Source organism: Lichenostomus cassidix, unplaced genomic scaffold (genome assembly GCF_008360975.1).
Source record: "Lichenostomus cassidix isolate B80296 unplaced genomic scaffold, HeHo_3.0 HiC_scaffold_55, whole genome shotgun sequence".
NCBI classification, from domain to species: domain Eukaryota; kingdom Metazoa; phylum Chordata; class Aves; order Passeriformes; family Meliphagidae; genus Lichenostomus; species Lichenostomus cassidix.
Window position 1 is genome coordinate 1 of NW_028148054.1, and position 21920 is coordinate 21920.

Below are 21920 nucleotides of genomic sequence, written 5' to 3' on the forward strand. Positions count from 1 at the left end.
AAATGACCCAAAACCATCCAAAAATACCCCAAAACCATCCAAAAATACCCCAAAATTACAGCGAAATTGACCCAAAATTCACCCAAAATCACCCCAAAATTAACCTCAAAATTACCCCAAAATTACCCTGAAATTGACCCAAAATTACACTGAAATTCCATCAAAATTAACCTCAAAATTGCACCAAAATTGACCCAAAATTCACCCAAAAAACACCCAAAAATCACCCAAAATTGACCTGAAATTGACCCCAAAATTACACTGAAATTGACCCAAAATTCCATCAAAATTAACCCAAAATTACACCAAAATTAACCCCAAAACTCCCAAAATTAACCCCAAAATTAACCCAAAAATAACCCCAAAAATAACCCCAAAATCCCATCAAAATTTACCAAAAATTAACCCCAAAATTCCCCCAAAATCCCTCAAAATTCCCCAAAATTAACCCCAAAAATAACCCCAAAATCCCCAAAATTAACCCCAAAAATAACCCCAAAATCCCCAAAATTAACCCCAAAAATCCCTCAAAATTCCCCAAAATTAACCCAAAATTGACCTCAAAATTAATCCCAAAATTCCCTAAGATTAACCAAAAATTAATCCCAAAATTACCCCAAAATCCCCAAAATTACTCCAAAATTACCCCAAAATCCCCAAAAATCCCTCAAAATTCCGCAAAATTAACCCAAAATTTACCTCAAAATTCATCCAAAATTCCCAAAGTCTCCCAAAATGAACCCCAAAATCCCCCAAAATTCCCCAAAATTCCATCCCCAAAATCCCCAAAGTCTCCCAAAATTTCCCAAAAATCCCCCAAAAAATCCCCCAAAATTCCCCAAAATCCCATCAAAATTAACCTCAAAATTAACCCCCAAATCCCCAAAAATCCCTCAAAATTCCCCCAAAATCCCATCAAAATCCCCCAAAAAACCCAAAATCCACCAAAATAACCCCAAAATCACCCAAAATTAACCTCAAAATTAACCTCAAAATTAACCCCAAAATCCCCAAAAATCACTTAAAATTCCCCAAAATTAACCCAAAATTGACCTCAAAATTCCATCCCAAAAATTCCCAAAAAATCCCTCAAAATTCCCCCAAAATTCCCCCAAAATCCCATCAAAATTAACCCTAAAATTCCCAAAAATTCCCCCAAAAACCCAAAATTGACCTGAAAATTCATCCCAAAATCCCCCAAAAATCCCCCAAAATTCCCCCAAAATTCCCTAAAATAACCCAAAATCCCATCAAAAATTAACCCAAAAATCCCTGAAAATTCCCCAAACTTCCCAAAAATTCCCCCAAAATTAACCCCAAATCCCCCAAATACCCCAAAAATAACCCCAAAAATCACCCAAAATTAACCTCAAAATTAACCCTAAAATCCCCAAAAATCACTCAAAATCCCCCAAAATTGACCTCAAAATTCATCCCAAAATCCCCCCAAAAACCCCAAAATTGGCCTCAAAATTCCAACCCAAAAATTCCCAAAAATTGCAAAAATTCCTAAAATTCCAACCCAAAAATCCCCAAAAATCCCCAAAATTCCCCCAAAATTCCACTCAAAAATTCCCAAAAATCCCCAAAATCTCATCAAAATTAACCCAAAAATCCCCAAAAATCCCCCAAAAATCCCCGAAAATTCCCCCAAAAATTCCCCAAATAACCCAAATTCCCCCAAATTCCCCAGAATTAACCTAAAATTCCCAAAATTAACCCCAAAATCCCCCAAAATTACCCCAAAACCCACCAAAATTGCCCCAAAATGACCCCAAAATCCCATCAAAATTAACCCTAAAATCCCCAAAAATTCCTCAAAATGAACCCCAAAATGAACCCCAAAATTAACCCTAAAATTCACCAAAATGAATCCCAAAATTCCATCAAAATTAGCCAAAAATAATCCAAAAATCCCTCAAAATTCCCCAAACTTAACCCAAAATTCACCTCAAAATTCCAACCCAAAAATCCCCAAAATCCCCAAAATCTCCCAAAATTCCCCAAAATTCCCCAAAATACCCCCAAAATTAACCCCAAAATTAACCCTAAAATTCACCCCAAAATCCCATCAAAATTAACCCAAAAATCCCCAAAAATCCCCAAAAATCCCCAAAATCCGATTCCCCCAAAATCCCCAAAATTCCCAAAATTAACCCCAATCACAAAATCCCATCCAAAATACCCCCAAAATCCAACAATTAACCCTAAAATCCCCGATTCACAAAATTCCCCAAATATTAAAATCCCCCAAAATTCCTCAAATTCCCCCAAAATTCCAAAAATTCCCAAAATTTCCCAAAATCCCGAATTCCCCCAAAAGAACCCCAAAAGTCCCATCAAAATTAACCCTATAATCAAAATTCCCAAAATCCCGAAAATTCCCCCAAAATTCCCCCAAATTCCCCAGAATTAACCTAAAATTCCCAAAATTAACCCCAAATCCCCCAAAATTACCCCAAAAACCACCAAAATTGCCCCAAAATTCCCCCAAAATCCCCAAAAATCCCATTAAAATTAACCCTAAAATCCCCAAAATTCCCCCAAAAATCCAACAAAAATCCCCCAAATTCCCCAAAATCCCCCCAAACCCACCGGAAGTGACGTCCCCCGCAGGCCGGCGCGGTCTCTCGGTGTACAAATCTGTCCCTTTGGGTCCCCCGGAGGTGACAATTCCCTACCTGGCTCGGCGCGCGGCGGAGAACGTGGCGGCGCTGGGCGGGGCCAGGAGAGAGCGCCAACTGCTGGGGGCGTGGCTTGGCAGGAGGCTCCGCCCATGGGCGTGACCGGAAGTGACGGAAATCCCCAAAAATCTAGAAATTTCTACGGGAAAATAAAAAAATTCGCGTTAAAAACACCAAAATATGTCTGGAATTCAGGAAGTGGGCGTGGCTTAGAGAGGCTCCGCCCATGGGTGTGGCCGGAAGTCGAAAAATCCCCAAAATCCCAAAAATTCCATCGAAATCCCAAAAATTCCACCCAAAAAAGACAAAAAAATCCCATTAAAAACACAAAAAATTTGATGGAAATCCAGAAAGTGGGCGTGGCTTGGCAGGAGGCTCCGCCCATGGGCGTGACCGGAAGTGGGGGAAATCCCCCAAAATCTAGACATTTCTACGGGAAAATAAAAAAATTTGCGTTAAAAACACTGAAAATGTGATTGCAAATCCGAAAGTGGGCGTGGCTTGGCGAGGCTCCGCCCATGGGCGTGACCGGAAGTGACAGAAATCCCAAAAATCCCAAAAATCCCAAAAATTCCACCCAAAATGGAACAAAAATCTCATTAAAAACACTGAAAATCTCCTGGAAATCCAAAAAGTGGGCGTGTCTTGGTGAGGCTCCGCCCACGGGCGTGGCCGGAAGTGGTGGGAATTCCGGAAGTACCAAAAATCCCCAAAATGTTGTGAAAATCCCAAAAATTCCACTCAAAAGGGAAAACAGTTCCCATTAAAAACACCAAAAATTTGATGGAAATCCCAAAAGTGGGCGTGGCTTGGTGAGGCTCCGCCCATGGGCGTGACCGGAAGTGGGGGAAATCCCAAAAAAATCTAGAAATTTCTACGGGAAAATAAAAAAATTTGCGTTAAAAACACCCAAAATCTGCCTGGAAAACCAAAAGTGGGCGTGGCTTGGTGAGGCTCCGCCCATGGGCGTGACCGGAAGTGACAGAAATCCCCAAAATCCCAAAAATCCCAAAAATTCCATCGAAATCCCAAAAATTCCACCCAAAAAAGACAAAAAAATCCCATTAAAAACACTAAAAATTTGATGAAAATACCAAAAGTGGGCGTGGCTTGGTGAGGCTCCGCCCATGGGCGTGACCGGAAGTGTCAGAAATCCCAGAAATCCCAAAAATCCCCAAAATTCCATCAAAATCCCAAAAATTCCACCCAAAACAGACAAAAATCCCAATAAAAACACTAAAAATCGACGGAAATTCCAAAGTGGGCGTGGCTTGGTGAGGCTCCGCCCATGGGCGTGGCCGGAAGTGAAAAATCCCGGAAGTCCCCCCAAAAAAATCCCCAAAAATCCACTCAAAAATCCCGAAAATTCTACCCGAAAATCACCAAAATTCGCCCAAAAATGACCAAATTCCACCCTGGGAAAGGATTGTGGGCGTGGCTTGGTGGAGGCTCCGCCCATGGGCGTGGCCGGAAGTGACGAAAATCCAAAAATGTCCATAAAAATCCCCAAAAATTCCGCTCGAAAATCCCAAAAATTCCACTTGAAAATACAATAAAAAAGCATTAAAAACACCCAAAATCTGCCTGGAAAGCAAAAAGTGGGCGTGGCTTGGCGAGGCTCCGCCCATGGGCGTGACCGGAAGTGACAGAAATCCCCAAAATCCCAAAAATCCCAAAAATTCCATCGAAATCCCAAAAATTCCACCCAAAATGGAACAAAAATTCCCATTAAAAACACCCAAAAATTGATGGAAATCCGGAAGTGGGCGTGGCTTGGCAGGAGGCTCCGCCCATGGGCGTGGCCGAAAGTGAAAAATCCCGGAAGTCCCTCCCCAAAAAAATCCCCAAAATTCCACTCAAAAAATCCCAAAAATTCTACCAGAAAATCACCAAAATTCACCCCAAAAATGACCAAATTCCACCCTGGGAAAGGATTGTGGGCGTGGCTTGGTGGAGGCTCCGCCCATGGGCGTGGCCGGAAGTGACGAAAATCCCAAAATGTCCATAAAAATCCCCAAAAATCCCAAAAATTCCACTTGAAAATAAATTTTAAAAGCATTAAAAACACCCAAAATCTGCCTGGAAATAAAAAAGTGGGCGTGGCTTGGTGAGGCTCCGCCCATGGGCGTGACCGGAAGTGGTGGAAATACCAGAAGTACCGAAAATCCCCGAAATTATCTGGAAATCCCCAAAAAAATTCCATCGAAATCCCAAAAAATTCCACTCAAAACAGACAAAAATCCCAATAAAAACACTAAAAATCAAACTAGAATATTCCAAAGTGGGCGTGGCTTGGTGAGGCTCCGCCCATGGGCGTGACCGGAAGTGGTGGAAATCCCCAAAATCCCCAAAATCCCAAAAATTCCACCCAAAATGGAACAAAAATCTCATTAAAAACACCAAAAAAATCGACGGAAATCCCAAAAGTGGGCGTGGCTTGTTGAGGCTCCGCCCATGGGCGTGACCGGAAGTGAAACATCCCGGAAGTAGGAGGGGAAAAAAAATCCCCAAAATTCCACTGAAAAATTCCGAAAATTCACCTAAAAAGGGGAATTTGGGGAGAAAAAAAAATGGGATTTTTGGGGAAAAAAGGGAATTTTTGGGAGGAAAAATGGGATTTTTGGGGAAAAAAGTGAAATTTTTTAGGAATAAAAGGGAATTTTGGGAGAAAAAAAATGGGAATTTTTGGGAAAAAAAGGAATTTTGGGGAAAAAAGGGAATTTTTGGGAGAAAAAAGGGAATTTTGGTAGAAAAAAATGGGAATTTGGGGGGAAAAAAGGAATTTTGGGAGAAAAAAGGGAATTTTTGGGAGAAAAAAAGTGAATTTCTGTAGGAAAAAAGAGAATTTTTGGGAGAAAAAAGGGAATTTTGGTAGAAAAAATGTGGAATTTTTTGGGAAAAGGTGGAATTTTGGCAGAAAAAAGGGTGAATTTTGGGGCAAAAAGGTGGATTTTGGGAGAGAAAAGAGGAATTTTGGGAGGAAAAAGGGAAAATTTGGGGGAAAAAAATGGATTTTTTAAAAAAGAGGTGGATTTGAGTGAAAAATGCGGATTTTTTGGGGCGAAATTATCAATTTTGGGTGAAAAAAGTGGATTTTTTGGGGAGAAAAATGGATTTTTGGTGGGAAAATTTGGAATTTTGGGGAAAAAATGTCAATTTTGGGGGGAAAATAGTGAAATTTGGGTGAAAAATCGATTTTTCTTTTAAAAAATGGTGGATTTGGGGGTGAAAAATAGGAATTTGGGGCCAAAAATGTGAATTTTAGAGGGAAAAGGTGAATTTTGGGGGGAAAATGTTGATTTTGGGGAGAAAAAAAGTGGATTTGGGGACAAAATTGGGGATTTTTAGGGGGAAAAAGGCAATTTTTGGGTCATTTTGCTGACAAAAGAGGAATTTTTGGAGGAAAAAAACATTTGGGGAAATTTTGGGGGAATTTTGGGGAAATTTTAGTGATTTTTTTGGGCTGATTTTGGGGATTTTTTGGAGATTTTTGGGATGATTTTTAGTGTTTTTCTGGGGGGATTTTTTCTGGATTTTTGGGGATTTTTTTAAAAAAATTTTTTGGGATTTTTCGGCTGATTTTTGGGGATATTTTGGGGCATTTTTTGGGTTTTTTGGTTTTTTTTTTTTGATTTTTGGCTGATTTTTTGGGAATTTTTTGGGAATTTTTTGAGATTTTTCTGGGGATTTTTGGGGATTTTTTGGAGATTTTTTTTTATTATTTTTTGGGGATTTTTTTTAGATTTTTAGGGGATTTAAAAAAATTTTTTGGATTTTTTTTTGGGATTTTTGGGAATTTTTCGGCTGATTTTCTGGGATTTTTTGGGGAAATTTTTTTATTTTTTGGGGGAATTCTTTGTGGATTTTTTTTGGGAATATTTTTTGATGTTTTGGGATTTTTGGGGAGATTTTTTGGGCATTGTTTGGGGGATATTTTGGGCATTTTTTGGATAATTTTGGGTATTTTTTTGCTGATTTTTGGGGTTTTTTCGGGGGGACTTTTGGGGAAATTTTTTTTGATTTTTCAGATGATTTTTGGGTTTTTTTTTAATTTTTGGGGGAATTTTTGGGGAATTTTTGGGAATTTTGGGGAATTTTTGGGGATTTTTTGGGGATTTTTCGGCTGATTTTTGGGGATTTTTTGGGGATTTTTCGGATGATTTTTTGGGGATTTTTGGGGATTTTTTTGGGGAATTTTTTTGGATTTTTCAGCTTATTTTTTGGGAATTTTTTGGGGATTTTTTGGGGATATTTTGGGGATTTTTGGGACCTCAAACCAGCAGGCAAACAGTGGGCGTGGCCCAAAGTGGGCGTGGCCAAACCCATCCCCTAATGGGCGTGTCCATCGCTAATTAACCACCCCAATTAATTCCCAAAAAAGGGGCGTGGCCTCCCTCCCGCCGCCAACCAATCAGCGCCGCGCCGCCGTTGCCATGCCAACGCTCTCCCAACATGGCGCCGCCGCCTCTGATTGGTCCGTTCCGGCGGGTGGGCGTGGCTCAGCCAATCAGGGGTCAGGATTTAGAAGTGGGCGTGGCCTCCTCCATCTTGCGGCGCGCGGAGCTCCAGCCGGGCGGGAAAACCCGCGCGGTGGGCGTGGCTTAGCCGGGGGTGGGCGTGGCTTCCCCCCCTCGCCCCGCCCAATCAGCTCTCCCCGCCGCCCGGGCGGCAGCCAATCAGCTCCGCCCGGCCGGCCACGCCCCCTCCCCGCCCCTCCCCCAATCCCCTCGCTCCTCTCCCCTCCCCCCTCCCCTCCCCGAGCCCCCCCGCTCCTCCCCACCCCATCCCTCGCTTCCCTCCCCTCCCGCCCAACCTCCCTCGGCGGCTCCGGTCGCGACTCGTGTCGCCGCCGCTCTGTCGCGACATGGATCCTTCCGGCTGGAGCAGCTTCATCTTCCAGGTGGGGGAGGGGCGGCGGGGGAGGGAGGGAGAGCGGGGCCGGCGGGGTGGGGAGGGGAGGGGGTGGGGCTGGGGGGAGGGGAGGGAGGGGAGCGGACTGGGGAGGGTGGGACTGGGGATACTGGGAGCACTGGGAGATGATACTGGTGATACTGGGAGCACTGGGAGAGCTGGGGAGGGTGGGACTGGTGATACTGGTGATACTGGGAGCGATGGGAGCGATGGGAGCACTGGGGGGACTCGAACTGGTGATACTGGGAGCACTGGGAGGGTGGGACTGGTGATACTGGGGGAACTGGGAGCACTGGGAGTGTCAGACTGGTGATACTGGGAGCACTGGGAGCACTGGGGAGACTCGAACTGGTGGCACTGGTGTTACTGGGAGCACTGGGAGGGTGGGACTGGTGATACTGGGGGAACTGGGAGAGCTGGGGAGGGTCGGACTGGTGATACTGGGGATACTGGGAGCACTGGGAGCACTGGGAGGGTGGGACTGGGGATACTGGGAGGGATGGGGAGATGATACTGGTGTTACTGGGAGCACTGGGAGAGCTGGGGAGACTCGAACTGGTAATACTGGGAGCACTGGGAGCGATAGGAGGGTCATACTGGTGATACTGGGAGCGCTGGGAGAGCTGGGAGGGTCATACTGGTGATACTGGGAGTGCTGGGGACACTGGGGAGGTGGCACTGGTGTGACTGGGGATACTGGGAGCGATGGGGAGATGATACTGGTGATACTGGGAGCACTGGGAGCGCTGGGGAGACTCGAACTGGTGGCACTGGTGTTACTGGGTGCGATGGGAGGGTCGGACTGGTGATACTGGTGATACTGGGAGAGCTGGGGAGGGTGGGACTGGTGATACTGGGAGCACTGGGAGTACTGGGAGCACTGGGAGGGTGGGACTGGGGATACTGGGAGCGATGGGGAGATGATACTGGTGATACTGGGAGCACTGGGAGAGCTGGGGAGACTCGAACTGGTGATACTGGGAGCACTGGGAGCCATGGAGAGATGATACTGGGAGCACTGGGAGAGCTGGGAGGGTCGGACTGGTGTTACTGGTGTTACTGGGAGCGGTGGGAGGGTGGCACTGGTGTTACTGGGAGCACTGGGAGCACTGGGAGCACTGGGGAGATGATACTGGTGTTACTGGGAGCACTGGGGACACTGGGGAGGCTCGAACTGGTGGCACTGGTGTTACTGGGAGCACTGGGAGGCTCAAACTGGTGGCACTGGGAGCACTGGGGAGATGCTACTGGTGTCACTGGGGTCACTGGGGAGGTGGCACTGGTGTTACTGGGAGCACTGGGGTGATGGGGACACCACTGCGGCTTCATACTGGGAGCACTGGTGGCACTGGGAGCACTGGGGAGATGATACTGGTGATACTGGGAGCACTGGGGGCACTGGGGAGGCTCAGACTGGGGGAACTGGGAGCGCTGGGAGCACTGGGGAGATGATACTGGTGTTACTGGGAGCACTGGGGGTGATGGGGAGATGTTACTGGTGTTACTGGGAGCACTGGGACACCAGTGTGGCTTTATACTGGGAGCACTGGTGGCACTGGGAGCACTGGGGGGACTCAAACTGGTGTTACTGGGAGCACTGGTGGCACTGGGAGGGATGGGGAGATGATACTGGCAATACTGGGAGCACTGGGAGGGTGGGACTGGTGACACTGGTGGCACTGGTGGCACTGGGGACACTGGGGAGGCTCGAACTGGTGTTACTGGGGGGACTGGGAGTGATGGGGAGGTGGCACTGGTGATACTGGGAGTGAAGAGGAGGTGACACTGGTGGCACTGGGAGCACTGGGGACACTGGGGGTGATGGGGAGGGTCGAACTGGTGTTACTGGGAGCACTGGGGAGATGATACTGGTGTTACTGGGGGGACTGGAGGCACTGGTTTGACTGGTCAGTCACTGGTCCAAACTGGTCCAAACTAGTCCAAACTGGTTCATACCGGTCCACACTGGTCCACACTGGTCCATAATGGTCCATACTGGTCAGTGACTGGTCCATGCTGGCCCAAACTGGTCCACACTGGTCCAAACTGGTCCAAACTGGTCCATACTGGTCCAAACAGGTCCAAACTGGTCCATACTGGTCCATACTGGTCCAAACAGGTCCAAACTGGTCCATACTGGTCCATACTGGTCCAAACAGGTCCAAACTGGTCCAAACTGGTCCATACTGGTCCAAACAGGTCCACACTGGTCCATACTGGTCCAAACTGGTCCATACTGGTCCAAACTGGTCCATACTGGTCCAAACTGGTCCGAACCTCTCTCTCCCCCCTCCAGGCCGCCGCCGCCCCTCCCCCACCCGCCCCTCCCGACCCACTTCCGGTTGACCTCCTGCCCCTCCCCCCTCCGGCCCCGCCCACCCCGACCCTCCCCTCCCCCCGCCCCTCCCCTCCACCTCCACCCTTCCCACCATCGACCCCAACGCCCTCAAAGCCCCTCCCCCCGCCGTGACGTCATCCCCACCGGCCACCCAGGCGATGACCTCGCAGCCGATGACGTCACAGCCGATGACGTCACCGATGACGTCGCCGCGGCGGCCGAAGGGCGCCCCCTACGTGTGCGGCCTGTGCGCGAAAGAATTCAAGAACGGCTACAACCTGCGGCGCCACCAGGCCACCCACGGCGGCCCCGACGTCCCCGACGTCCCCAAACCCGCCCCGCGCCCCTCCCCCGCCCCGCCCCGCCCCGCCCCGCCCGGCGACGGCGAGCCGGAGGCGACGCCGCGGCGCCCGCGCAAGAGCCACGCCTGCGACACGTGCGGGAAGTCGTTCCGCGACGTGTACCACCTGAAGCGGCACCGGCTGTCCCACACGGACGAGCGGCCGTTCCAGTGCCCGGTGTGCCAGCAGCGCTTCAAGCGCAAGGACAGGATGGCGTCGCACGTCCGGTCGCACCAGGGCCACGTCAGCAAGCCCTACGCGTGCGGCCACTGCGGGAAGAGCTTCTCCAGGTCAGCGGGGTCAGCGGGGTCATTGTGGGGTCATCGTGGTCATTGGGTCATGGTGGGACTTGGGTCATCGTTGGGTCATGGTGGTCATCGTTGGGCCATTGTTGGGTCATGGTGGTCATTGGGTCATGGTGGGACTTGGGGTCATCACTGGGTCATGGTGCTCATTGGGTCATGGTGGGCATTGGGTCATCGTTGGGTCATGGTGGGATTGGGTCATGGTGGTCATTGTTGGGTCATTGTTGGGTCATGGTGGTCATTGGGTCATGGTGGTCATCGTTGGGTCATTGTTGGGTCATGGTGGTCATTGTTGGGTCATGGTGGTCATTGGGTCATTGGGTCATGGTGGTCATTGGGCCATGGTGGTCATTGGGTCAATGGGTCAGCAAGCCATATGTGTGCGGCCACTGCAGGAAAAGCTTCTCCAGGTCAGCGGGGTCATGGTGGTCATTGGGTCATCACAGGGTCATGGTGGTCATTGGGCATCACTTGGTCATGGAGGCCATGGTTCATGCTTGACATTGGGTCACGCTGGTCATTGGGTCATTGTTGGGTCATGGTGGCCTTTGGGTCATTGGGCCATGGTGGTCATTGGGTCAACCACACGGTCATGGTGGGATTGGGTCATGGTGGTCATCGTTGGGTCATTGTTGGGTCATGGTGGTCATTGGGACATGGTGGTCATTGGGTCATCGTTGGGTCATGGTGGTCATTGGGTCATGGTGGTCATTGGGTCATCGTTGGGTCATGGTGGTCATTGGGACATGGTGGTCATTATTGGGTCATGGTGGGCATTGGGTCATTGTTGGGTCATGGTGGTTGTTGGGTCATTGTGGTCATTGTTGGGCCATGGTGGTCATTGGGTCATGGTGGTCACTGGGTCAATGGGTCAACAAGCCCTACGCGTGCGGGCACTGCGGGAAGAGCTTCTCCAGGTCAGCGGGGTCAGCGTTGGGTCATGGTGGTCATTGGGTCATGGTTGGGACGTGTGGGACTTGGGGTCATCGTTGGGTCATGGTGGTCATTGGGTCATGGTGGCCATTGGGTCATCATTGGGTCATGGTGGTATTGGGTTGTGGTTGGTCATTGGGTCAATGGGTCAACAAGCCCTACGCCTGCGGGCACTGCGGGTCATCACCAGGTCGCGGGCTCATTGGGTCATGGTGGTCATTGGGTCATGGTTGGGACGTGTGGGACTTGGGGTCATCGTTAGGTCATGGTGGCACAACACACCACACACACCCACCACACCACACCACACCAACAACAACCACCACAAACCCCACAACATTGGGTCATCGTTGGGTCATGGTGGGATTGGGTTGTGGTTGGTCACCGGGTCAATGGGTCAACAAGCCCTACGCATGCGGCCACTGCGGGAAGAGCTTCTCCAGGTCAGCAGGGTCAGCATGGTCATCGTGGGGTCATGGTGGTCATTGTTGGGTCATTGTTGGGTCAACACACAACACCAACAACCACACACAAACCCCACACAACACCACCGTCATTGGGTCATGGTGGTCATTGGGTCATGGTGGGACTTGGGGTCATCGTTGGGTCACGGTGGTCATTGGGTCATTGTTGGTTCACGGTGGTCATCGGGTCATGGTTGGGACTGGTGGGATTTGGGGTCATCACTGGGTCATTGGGTCATTGGGTCATGGTGGTCATTGGGCCATCATTGGGTCATGGTGGTCATGGGGTCATTGTGGTCATTGTTGGGTCATGGTGGTCATCGAGTCATCAATTGGTCATAGAGGGTCATGGTAATGGAGGGACTTGAGGTCATCACTGGGTCATGGTGGTCATTGGGTCATGGTGGCCATCGTTGGGTCATCATTGGGTCATGGTGGTCATTCAGTCATCGATTGGTCATGGACGGTCATGGTCATGGTTGGACTTGGGGTCATCATTGGGTTGTGGTCATGATGGTCATGGTGGCCATTGGGTTGTGGTCATGGTGGTCATTCGGTCAGGGTGGGATTGGGGTCATCATTGGGTCATTGGGTCATGGTGGTCATTGGGTCATGGCGGTCATTGGGTCATGGTGGTCATTGGGTCAATGGGTCAACAAGCCGTACGCCCGCGGCCATTGCGGGAAGAGCTTCTCCAGGTCCATGGGGTCATGGTGGTCATTCGGTCATCAATTGGTCATGGAGGGTCATTGAGTCATGGCTGGACTTGGGGTCATCGTTGGGTCATGGTGGTCATTGGGTCATCATTGGGTTCTGGTCATAGTGGGACTTGGGGTCATCGTTGGGTCACGGTGGTCATTGGGTCATCGTTGGACTTTGGGTCATCATTGGGTCATTGGATTGGTGGCACTGCTGGTCACTGGTCAGTCACTGCTGGTCACTGGTCAGTCACTGGTCAGTACTGGTCAGTCACTGGTGGTCACTGCTGGTCACTCTCCCCAGGCCGGACCACCTGAACAGCCACGTCCGGCAGGTCCATTCCACCGAGCGTCCCTTCAAGTGCCAGGTGAGGCCACAACAAACTGACCACGCCCTGCTGACCACACCCTACTGACCACGCCCAACTGACCACGCCCTGCTGACCACACCCTACTGACCACGCCCAACTGACCACGCCCTGCTGACCACACCCTACTGACCACGCCCAGCTGACCACGCCCACCCTGACCAAGCCCAGCTGACCAAGGCTGACTGGCCACGCCCAGCTGACCACACCCAACTGACCACGCCCAGCTGACCATGGCCGACTGACCACGCCCAACTGACCACGCCCACCCTGACCCCTCCTCCACCCCGTGACCCCTGGCTGACCCCTCGGTGCCCCTCCCCCTCCCCTGAGCTTCCTGTGACCCCAGGGTGACCTCGATGACCCCTGGGTGACCCCTTGACCCCTGAGTGACCCCTGAGTGATATCTTGACCTCCAGATGACCCCTTGACCCCGAGTGACCCCTGGGTGACCCCACTGACCCTTCCCCCACCCCATCCCCTCCCCCATTTCCCATCCCCCCTTATTCCCTGAGTGACCTCTTGACCTTTGGGTGACCCTGAGTGACCCTGAGTGACCACTGAGTGACCCCTGGGTGACCAGAGTGACCCCTGAGTGACCCCTGAATGACCCCTGACTCACTGCTCACACTGCTGCTCCCTGCTGGTCACTGGTCACTCAGCGGTCACTCAGCGGTCATTCAGTGGTCACTCAGTGGTCAGTTGGTCACTCAGGCTGGTCAATGACCAACTCATCATCTCCATCCAGGAAATCATTGCTCAGTGGTCACTCAATGGTCACTCATCGGTTAGTGGTCACTCAGTGGTCACTCAGTGGTCACTCAGTGGTCAGTTGGTCACTCAGTCATCACTCAGGGAGGTTGATGACTAACTCATCATCTCTGTCCAAGGGGTCATTGCTCGGTGGTCACTCAGTGGTTTCTCAGTGGTCACTCACTGGTCACTCACTGGTCACTGCAGTTACTCAGTGGTCACTCAGTGGTCACTCAGTGGTTTCTCAGTGGTCACTCACTGGTCGCTCAGTGGTCACTCAGCAGTCACTCAGTGGTCACTCAGTGGTCACTCTGGTCACTCAATGGTCACTCACTGGTCACTCACTGGTCACTCAGCAGTCACTCAGCAGTCACTCAGCAGTCACTCAGTGGTCACTCAGTGGTCACTCTGGTCACTCACTGGTCAGTCAGGGTCACTCAGCGGTCACTCAGTGGTCACTCAGTGGTCACTCTCCCCCCAGACCTGCGAGGCGGCGTTCGCCACCCGGGACCGGCTGCGCGCTCACTGACCCTGAGTGACCCCTGGGTCACTGCTCACACAGCTGCTCCCTGCTGGTCACTGGTCACTCAGTGGTCACTCAGTGGTCACTCAGTGGTCACTCTCCCCCCAGACCTGCGAGGCGGCGTTCGCCACCCGGGACCGGCTGCGCGCTCACGCCGTTCGCCACGAGGAGAAAGTCCCGTGCCACGTCTGCGGGAAGCTGCTGAGCGCCGCCTACGTCACTGACCACCTGCGCGTCCACGGCCACGGCGCCCGCGGCCAGCAGGGACAGCCCAGAGGTCAGTGGGATGGGCAGTGGGCAGTGGGAGTGGGCAGTGGGCTGGGGGAGTGGGCATTGGGCTGGGGGAGTGGGGAGTGGGTTGTGGGTTTTGTTAGTGGTCAGTGGGAATGGTTAATGGTCAGTGGGAATGGTCAGCAGGTGTGGTCAGTGGTCATTGGGAATGGTCAGTGGTCAGTGGGTGTGGGCATTGGGCTGTGGGTGTTAGTGGTCAGTGGGAATGGTCAGTGGGAATGGTGAGTGGTCAGTGGGAATGGTCAGTGGTGAGGTGGAAGGATTAATGGTCAGTGGGAAAGGTCAATGGGAATGGTCAATGGTCACTAGGAATGGTCAGTGGGAATGGTTAGTGGTCAATGGCAATGGTTATTGGTCACTGGGAATGGTCAATGGGAATAGTCAGTGGTCAGTGAGAATGGTCAGTGGTCAATGGAAATGATTAATTGTAACGGTCAGTGGTCAGTGGGAGTGGTTAGTGGTCAATGGGAGTGGTCAGTGATCACTGGGAATGGTTAGTGGGAATGGTCAGTGGTCAGTGGTCATTGGGAATGACGTCATTCCTACGTCACTGACCACCTGCGCGTCCACGGCCACGGTGCCTGCGGCCAGCAGGGACAGCCCAGAGGTCAGCCGGGGTCACTGGTCACTGTGGGAGTGGGCAGTAGCCACTGGGAGTGGGCTGTGGGTGTTGTTAGTGGTCAGTGGGAATGGTGAGTGGTCACTAGGAATGGTCAGTGGTAATTTGGAGTGGTCAGTGGGAATGGATAGTGGGAATGGTCAGTGGTCAGTGGGAATGGTTAATGGGAATGGTCAGTGGTCAGTGGTCATTGGAATGACGTCATTCCTACGTCACTGACCACCTGCGCGTCCACGGCCACGGCGCCCGCGGCCAGCAGGGACCCACCAGAGGTCAGCTGGGATGGGCAGTGGGCAGTGGGAGTGGGCAGTGGGCTGGGGGAGTGGGCATTGGTCATTTGGAGTGGGGAGTGGGTTGTGGGTTTTGTTAGTGGTCAGTGGGAATGGTCAGTGGTCATTGGGAGTGGTCAGTGGGCTGGGGGTGTTGTTAGTGGTCAGTGGGAATGGTCAGTGGTGAGTTGGAATGGTCAGCAGGAGTGGTCAGTGGTCAGTGGGAATGGTCAGTGGGAATGGTCAGTGGTCACTCAGAATGGTCAGTGGCTATTGGGAGCCGTTAGTGGTCACTGGGAATGGTCAGTGGTCAGCAGGAGTGGTCAGCAGAACTGCTCAGTGGGCAGCAAGTATGATCAGTGGTCAGTGTGAGTGGTCAGTGGTCACTTGGGTCACTGGTCACTCAGAGTGGTCAGTGGTCACTCGGAATGGTCAGTGGTCAGTGGGAGTGGTCAGTGGGAATAGTCAGTGGTCACTCGGCATGGTCAGTGGTCACTCAGAGCAGTCAGTGGTCAGTGTGAGTGGTCAGTGGTCAGTTGGGTCACTGGTCACTTGGCGTGGTCACTGGTCACTCAGAGCAGTCAGTGGTCAGTGTGAGTGGTCAGTGGTCACTTGAGTCACTGGTCACTCGGAGTAGTCAGTGGTCACTCAGTCAGTGGTCACTCAGAGTGGTCACTGCCCACTGGTCAGTGTGGCCAAGCTGGGGGAGGAGCTTCCCCAATCTGGGCGTGGCCAACAGGGGCGTGTCTCCCGCGGTGGGCGTGGCTCCCCTGACTCTGCCCCTTTCCTCCCCAGGCGCCGGCTGCCCCGCCCCCAGCCCAGGCCCCGCCCCCGCCCCTCCCCCCATCGACCAGCCCAGCCAATCCTGGTGAGCCGCGGGGGGGCGGGGCCGGGCCAGCCACGCCCCTTTTCCCCTGACCACGCCCCTTCCTCCCCAAGCCACGCCCCCTCCATGCTCCAAACCCCCATTTCCCCTCCCCCACCCTCCGTGGGCGTGGCCAACCCAAGCCACGCCCATTTCCTCCCCCACCAAGCCACGCCCCCGAGTGGGTGTGGCCGGCGGGGGAGGGGCGTGGCCTGACCAATAAAAACTCTCCATCCGAAAGGCTCCGCCCAGTTCTTCACTTCCGGGTGGGTTGGGATTGGCTGGGGGAGGAGTGGGCGGGGCCGAGCGGCGATGACGTCATAGCCACGCCCAGCGGGAGTTTCACCAAATTTGGGAACTTTTGGCCCAAAATGGAGGATTTTCGACCCAAAATTTGGGGATTTTCCCACCGAAATTCACTTTTTTTGGATCCCAAATTGACGATTTTCCATAAAATTTCCATAAAATTGGTAATTTTCCACAAAATCCAAAATTTTCCAAAAAAACTTTTATTTTTGCCCAAAATCACCTTTTTTTGCCTCAAAATCTCTTTTTTCTCCCAAAATTACACTTTTCTGCCCGAAATTCCTTTTTTTCCCCCAAAATCTGGGATTTGCCCAAAATTCCTTCTTTTCCCCCAAAAAATTTCGGAATTTTTTATTTTCTGAGGTTTTGGGTTTTTGTCCAAAATTTCACTTTTTTTTTCCTTGGAAATTATTTTGGTTTTTCCTCCCAAATTTCTGTTTTTCATCCCAAAATCTCTGAGATGCTCTGCGGTCACTCGGTGGTCACTCAGTGGTCACTCAGTGGTCACTCGGTGGTGACTCCAAGGCCACTTTGTGGTCACTCTGTGGTCACTTCCAGGGGTCACTCAGTGGTCACTCAGTGGTCACTCGATAGTCACTCGATGGTCACGCCAAGGTCACTCAGTGGTCACTCCAGGAGGTCAATGACCAATGCCCAGTGGTCACTCTGGGGTCACTTTCAAGGCCAATCCATTGGGTCACTCAGTGGTCACTCAGTGGTCACTCTGACTTCTTTCAATGGTCACTCAGGGGTCACTTCCTGGGGTCAAGTTGGGGTCACTCAGTGGTCACTTTGGGGTCAGTCGATGGTCACTGCAAGGCCAATCCATTGGGTCACTCAGTGGTCACTCAGTGGTCACTTCCAGGGTCACTCAGTGGTCACTCCTTGACCAGTCCATTGGGTCACTCAGTGGTCACTTCTGGGCTCTCTCAATGGTCACTCCAAGGCCACTCCAGGGTCACTCAGTGGTCACTCAATGGTCATTCTGGGGTCACCTCCAGGGTCACTTTGGGGTCACTTCAAGTGGTCACTTTGGGGTCACTCAGTGGTCACTCCAAGGCCACTCCAAGGTCATTTCAGGGTCACTCAGTGGTCACTTCCAAAATCACTCTGATGTCTTTCAATGGTCACTCCGTGGTCACTCAGTGGTCACTCAATGGTCACTTTCAAGATCACTCTGAGGTTCTTCAATGGTCACTCCGTGGTCACTTTGAGGTCACTTTGTGGTCACTCCGTGGTCACTTTGAGGTCACTCTGGGGTCACTTTCAAGGCCAATCCATTGGGTCACTCAGTGGTCACTCAGCAATCACTCCAAGGTCACTTTGTGGTCACTCAGTGGTCACTCGATGGCCATTCAATGGACACTCAATGGTCACTCAGTGGTCATTCTGTGGTCACTTTCAGGGGTCACTCAGTGGTCACTCCAAGGCCAATCCATTGGGTCACTCAGTGGTCACTCAATGGTCACTTCCAGGGTCTCTCAATGGTCACTCCAAAGCCACTTTGTGATCACTTCCGGTGGTCACTCTGGCCACTCAATGGTCACTCTGTGGTCACTTTCTGGTCACTTCCTGGGGTCACTCAGTGGTCACTCAGCAGCCAATGGTCACTCCTGGTCACTCCTGGTCACTCACTGGTCACTGGTCACTTCTGGTCACTCCTGGTCACTCACTGGTCACTGGTCACTCAGTGGTCACTCAGTGGTCACTCAGTGGTCACTCAGTGGTCACTCACTGGCCACAGAAGGCCCGGTGAGCTCCCAAGGCCACTCCTCCGGCCACAGCGATGGACACTTCGGCCAGCAGAGTGACCACAGCGACAGCCAGCGGCTGGGCGGGGGAGGGGAACTGCCAGGGGGCAAAGGTCACTCAGTGGTCACTCGGTGGTCACTCATTGGTCACTCATGGTCACTCAGTGGTCACTCAATGGTCACTCAATGGTCACTCACTGTCCAATTTCCCCCAATTTCCCCAAATTTTCCCCAATTTTCCCCAAATTTCCCCATTTTCCCCATTTTTTCCCATTTTCCCCCCAATTTTTCCCCAGTTTTAATCCATTTTTCCCCAAATTTTCCCCATTTTCCCAAATTTTTCCCATTTTTTCCCCATTTTCCCACCAATTTTTCCCATTTTTTCCTCCATTTCCCCCATTTTTCCCCATTTTCCCCATTTTTCCCCATTTTTTCCCCTATTTTTTCTCAATTTTTCCCATTTTTCCCCCATTTTCCCTCTTTTTTTACCCAAAATTTCTCACTAATTTTTCCACAATTTCCCCCAATTTTCCCCAATTTTTCTCCAAATTTCCCCAAAATTTTCCCCAAATTTCTCCTCAAATTTCCCTTAATTTTCTCCAATTTTCCCCCAATTTTTTCCCGAAATTTCTCGAAATTTTCCCAAATTTTTCCCCCAAATTTCTCCCAATTTTTCCCCAATTTCCCCCATTTTTCCCCATTTTCCCCAATTTCCCCAATTTTTCCCCTTTTTTTCCCTATTTTTCCCATATTTTTTCTCAATTTTTCCCATTTCTTCCCCAATTTTCCCCATTTTCCCCCATTTTTAGCTCATTTTTTCTCATTTTTTTTCCCATTTTTGAGTCATTTTTCATAATTTTTTCATCAATTTTTCCCATTTTTTCCCCAAATTTCCCCATTTTTCCCCCATTTTTTCCCATTTTTTCCCCAATTTCCCCCAAATTTTCCCCATTTTTTCCCTATTTTTTCTCAATTTTTCCCCATTCTTTCCCATTTTTTCCCAAATTTTCCCCATTTTTCCCCATTTTTAACCCATTTTTCCCCAAATTTTCCCAATTTTCCCAAAATTTTCCCATTTTTTCCCCATTTTCCCACCAATTTTTCACATTTTTTCCCATTTTTCCCCCATTTTCCCCCATTTTTCCCCATTTTTCCCCATTTTTTCCTCCTATTTTTTCTCAATTTTTTCCATTTTTCCCCAAATTTCCCCATTTTCCCATTTTTCCCATTTTTTTCCATTTTCCCATTTTCAGGTAACTTTTTATCAGTTTTTTACTCGTCATTTTATCATCAACTTTTCCCATTTTTAGGTCATTTTTTCTCATTTTTCCCCATTTTTCCCCATTTTTCCCCATTTTCAACCCGTTTTTCCCCAAATTTTCCCAATATTTCCAAATTTTTCCCATTTTTTTCCCCATTTCCCCCCAATTTTTCCCAAATTTTCCCCAATTCAATTTTTCCCCTTTTCTTTTCCCCACCATTTTTCCCATTTTCCTCAATTTTTCCCCATTTTTCCAATTTCCCATTTTCCCAGTTTCTATTTTTCCCCAAATTTTCCCAATTTTCCCCCATTTTTCCCCATTTTTCCCCCAATTTTTCCCTCAATTTTCCCCCATTTTTCCCAAATTTCCCCATTTTCCCATTTTTCCCATTTTTTCCCTTTTTCCCATTTTCACGTAATTTTTTATCAGTTTTTACTCATTTTGAGTCATTTTTTACTCATTTTTTCTCATTTTTTCATCATTTTTTCTCAATTTTCCCCCATTTTTTCCCATTTTTCCCCCAATTTTCCCAATTTTCCCAAATTTTTCCCCATTTTCCCCATTTCCCCCAATTTCCCCATTTTCCCATTTTTCCCATTTTTTTCCATTTTCCCATTTTCAGGTAACTTTTCATCAGTTTTTTACTTGTCATTTTATCATCAACTTTTCCCATTTTTGGGTCATTTTTTCTCATTTTTTCCCCATTTTTGGGTCATTTCTTCACCATTTTTCCCCCATTTTTCCCCATTTTTAACCCATTTTTCCCCAAATTTTCCCAATTTTCCCAAATTTTTCCCATTTTTTTCCCCATTTTCCCCCCAATTTTTCCCAAATTTTCCCCATTTTTCCCCATTTTTTCCCAATTTATTTTTCCTATTTTTCTCAATTTTTTCCCATTTTTTCCCATTTTTCCATTTTCCCCTTTTACCCAAAATTTCTCACTAAGTTTTCCCAATTTCTTCAATTTTCCCAATTTTTTCCCCAAATTCTTCCCAAAATTTTCCCCAAATTTCCAAATTTCTCCTCAAATTTCCCTAATTTTCCACTTCCCTCAATTTTTTCCCCAAATTTCCCAAATTTTCCCCAATTTTTCCCCCAAATTTCTCCCCAATTTTCCCCCAATTTCCATTTTCCCCATTTTCCCAATTTTTTCCCCATTTTTCCCCATTCCCCATTTTCCCCAGTTTCCATTTTTCCCATTTTTCTCTGATTTTTTCTCAATTTTTTCCCATATTTTTCCCCAATTTTTCCCCATTTAACCCATTTTCCCCCAAATTTTCCCCATTTTCCCCTATTTTTCATTTTCCCCAATTTCCCCATTTTTTTCCCCATTTTTTCTCCTATTTTTTCCTCATTTTTTCCCATTTTTCCCCCAATTTTTCCCTCAATTTTCCCCCATTTTTCCCCATTTTCCCCATTTTCCAATTTTTCCCATTTTTTCCCTTTTTCCCATTTTCACGTAATTTTTTATCAGTTTTTACTCATTTTGAGTCATTTTTGACTCATTTTTTCTCATTTTTTCATCATTTTTTCTCAATTTTTCCCCCATTTTTCCCCATTTTTCCCCATTTTCCCCAATTTCCCCATTTTCTCATTTTTCCCATTTTTTTCCCATTTTCCCATTTTCAGGTAACTTTTTATCAGTTTTTACTCATTTTGAGTCATTTTTTCATCAACTTTTCCCATTTTTAGATCATTTTCCCCCATTTTCCCCCATTTTTCCCCATTTTTAACCCGTTTTTCCCCAAATTTTCCCAATATTTCCAAATTTTTCCCATTTTTTTCCCCATTTTCCCCCAAACTCCCCATTTTTCCCCCAATTTTTCCCAAATTTTCCCCAATTTCCCCAATTTCCCCCAATTTTTCCCCATTTTCCCCCAAATTTCCCCCAAATTTCCCCCATTTTTCCCCATTTTCCCCATTTTTTCCCTATTTTTCCCCATTTTTTCTCAATTTTTCCCCATTTTTCCCTCAATTTTTCCCCATTTTTCCCCAAATTTTCCCAATTTTCCCACCAATTTTTCCCATTTTCCCCCATTTTTTCCCATTTTTCCTCCATTTTTTCTCAATTTTTCCCCATTTTTCCCCCATTTTCCCCACTAATTTTTCCACAATTTCCCCCAATTTTCCCCAATTTTTCCCCAAATTTCCCCAAAATTTTCCCCAAATTTCCCCAAATTTCTCCTCAAATTTCCCTTAATTTTCTCCAATTTTCCCCTCATTTTTCCGAATTTCCTCA

The 21920-nt window shown here is 49.0% G+C and overlaps 2 protein-coding genes and 1 long non-coding RNA gene across 3 annotated transcripts in view; 2 read left to right on the forward strand and 1 right to left on the reverse strand.

Moving 5' to 3' along the window:
- The first annotated feature begins 10068 nt into the window (after positions 1-10068).
- On the forward strand, positions 10069-16602 carry LOC146420138 (myc-associated zinc finger protein-like). The gene is made up of 4 exons (XM_085048600.1): positions 10069-10564; positions 12979-13042; positions 14427-14595; positions 16293-16602. The coding sequence occupies exons 1-4, from the start codon at positions 10092-10094 to the stop codon at positions 16367-16369; spliced, it is 783 nt and encodes a 260-aa protein (XP_084904726.1). The 5' UTR covers positions 10069-10091; the 3' UTR covers positions 16370-16602.
- Positions 16603-16851: 249 nt separating this feature from the next.
- The window catches only part of CLN3 (CLN3 lysosomal/endosomal transmembrane protein, battenin), a 31088-nt gene continuing 26019 nt past the window's right edge, over positions 16852-21920 (reverse strand). Inside the window, exons 14-15 of the mRNA XM_085048599.1 lie at positions 18356-18516; positions 16852-17587 (exon numbers count right to left, since the gene is read on the reverse strand). Coding sequence (XP_084904725.1) covers positions 18400-18516 — 117 coding nt within the window. The 3' untranslated portion in view covers positions 16852-17587; positions 18356-18399. The remainder of the gene's footprint in view (positions 17588-18355; positions 18517-21920) is intronic.
- Positions 17255-18489, forward strand: LOC146420140 (uncharacterized). The gene is made up of 3 exons (XR_014849259.1): positions 17255-17328; positions 17986-18350; positions 18413-18489. It is a non-coding gene; the product is annotated as an uncharacterized LOC146420140 (long non-coding RNA).

Excerpts from the sequence above, each read along its gene's own strand:
- LOC146420138 (XM_085048600.1), top strand. The coding sequence starts at position 10,092 with ATGACCTCGCAGCCGATGACGTCACAGCCGATGACGTCACCGATGACG. Across the intron at positions 10,565-12,978 it reads TGCGGGAAGAGCTTCTCCAG|GCCGGACCACCTGAACAGCC; the intron begins GTCAGCGGGGTC and ends CACTCTCCCCAG. Across the intron at positions 13,043-14,426 it reads AGCGTCCCTTCAAGTGCCAG|ACCTGCGAGGCGGCGTTCGC; the intron begins GTGAGGCCACAA and ends CTCTCCCCCCAG.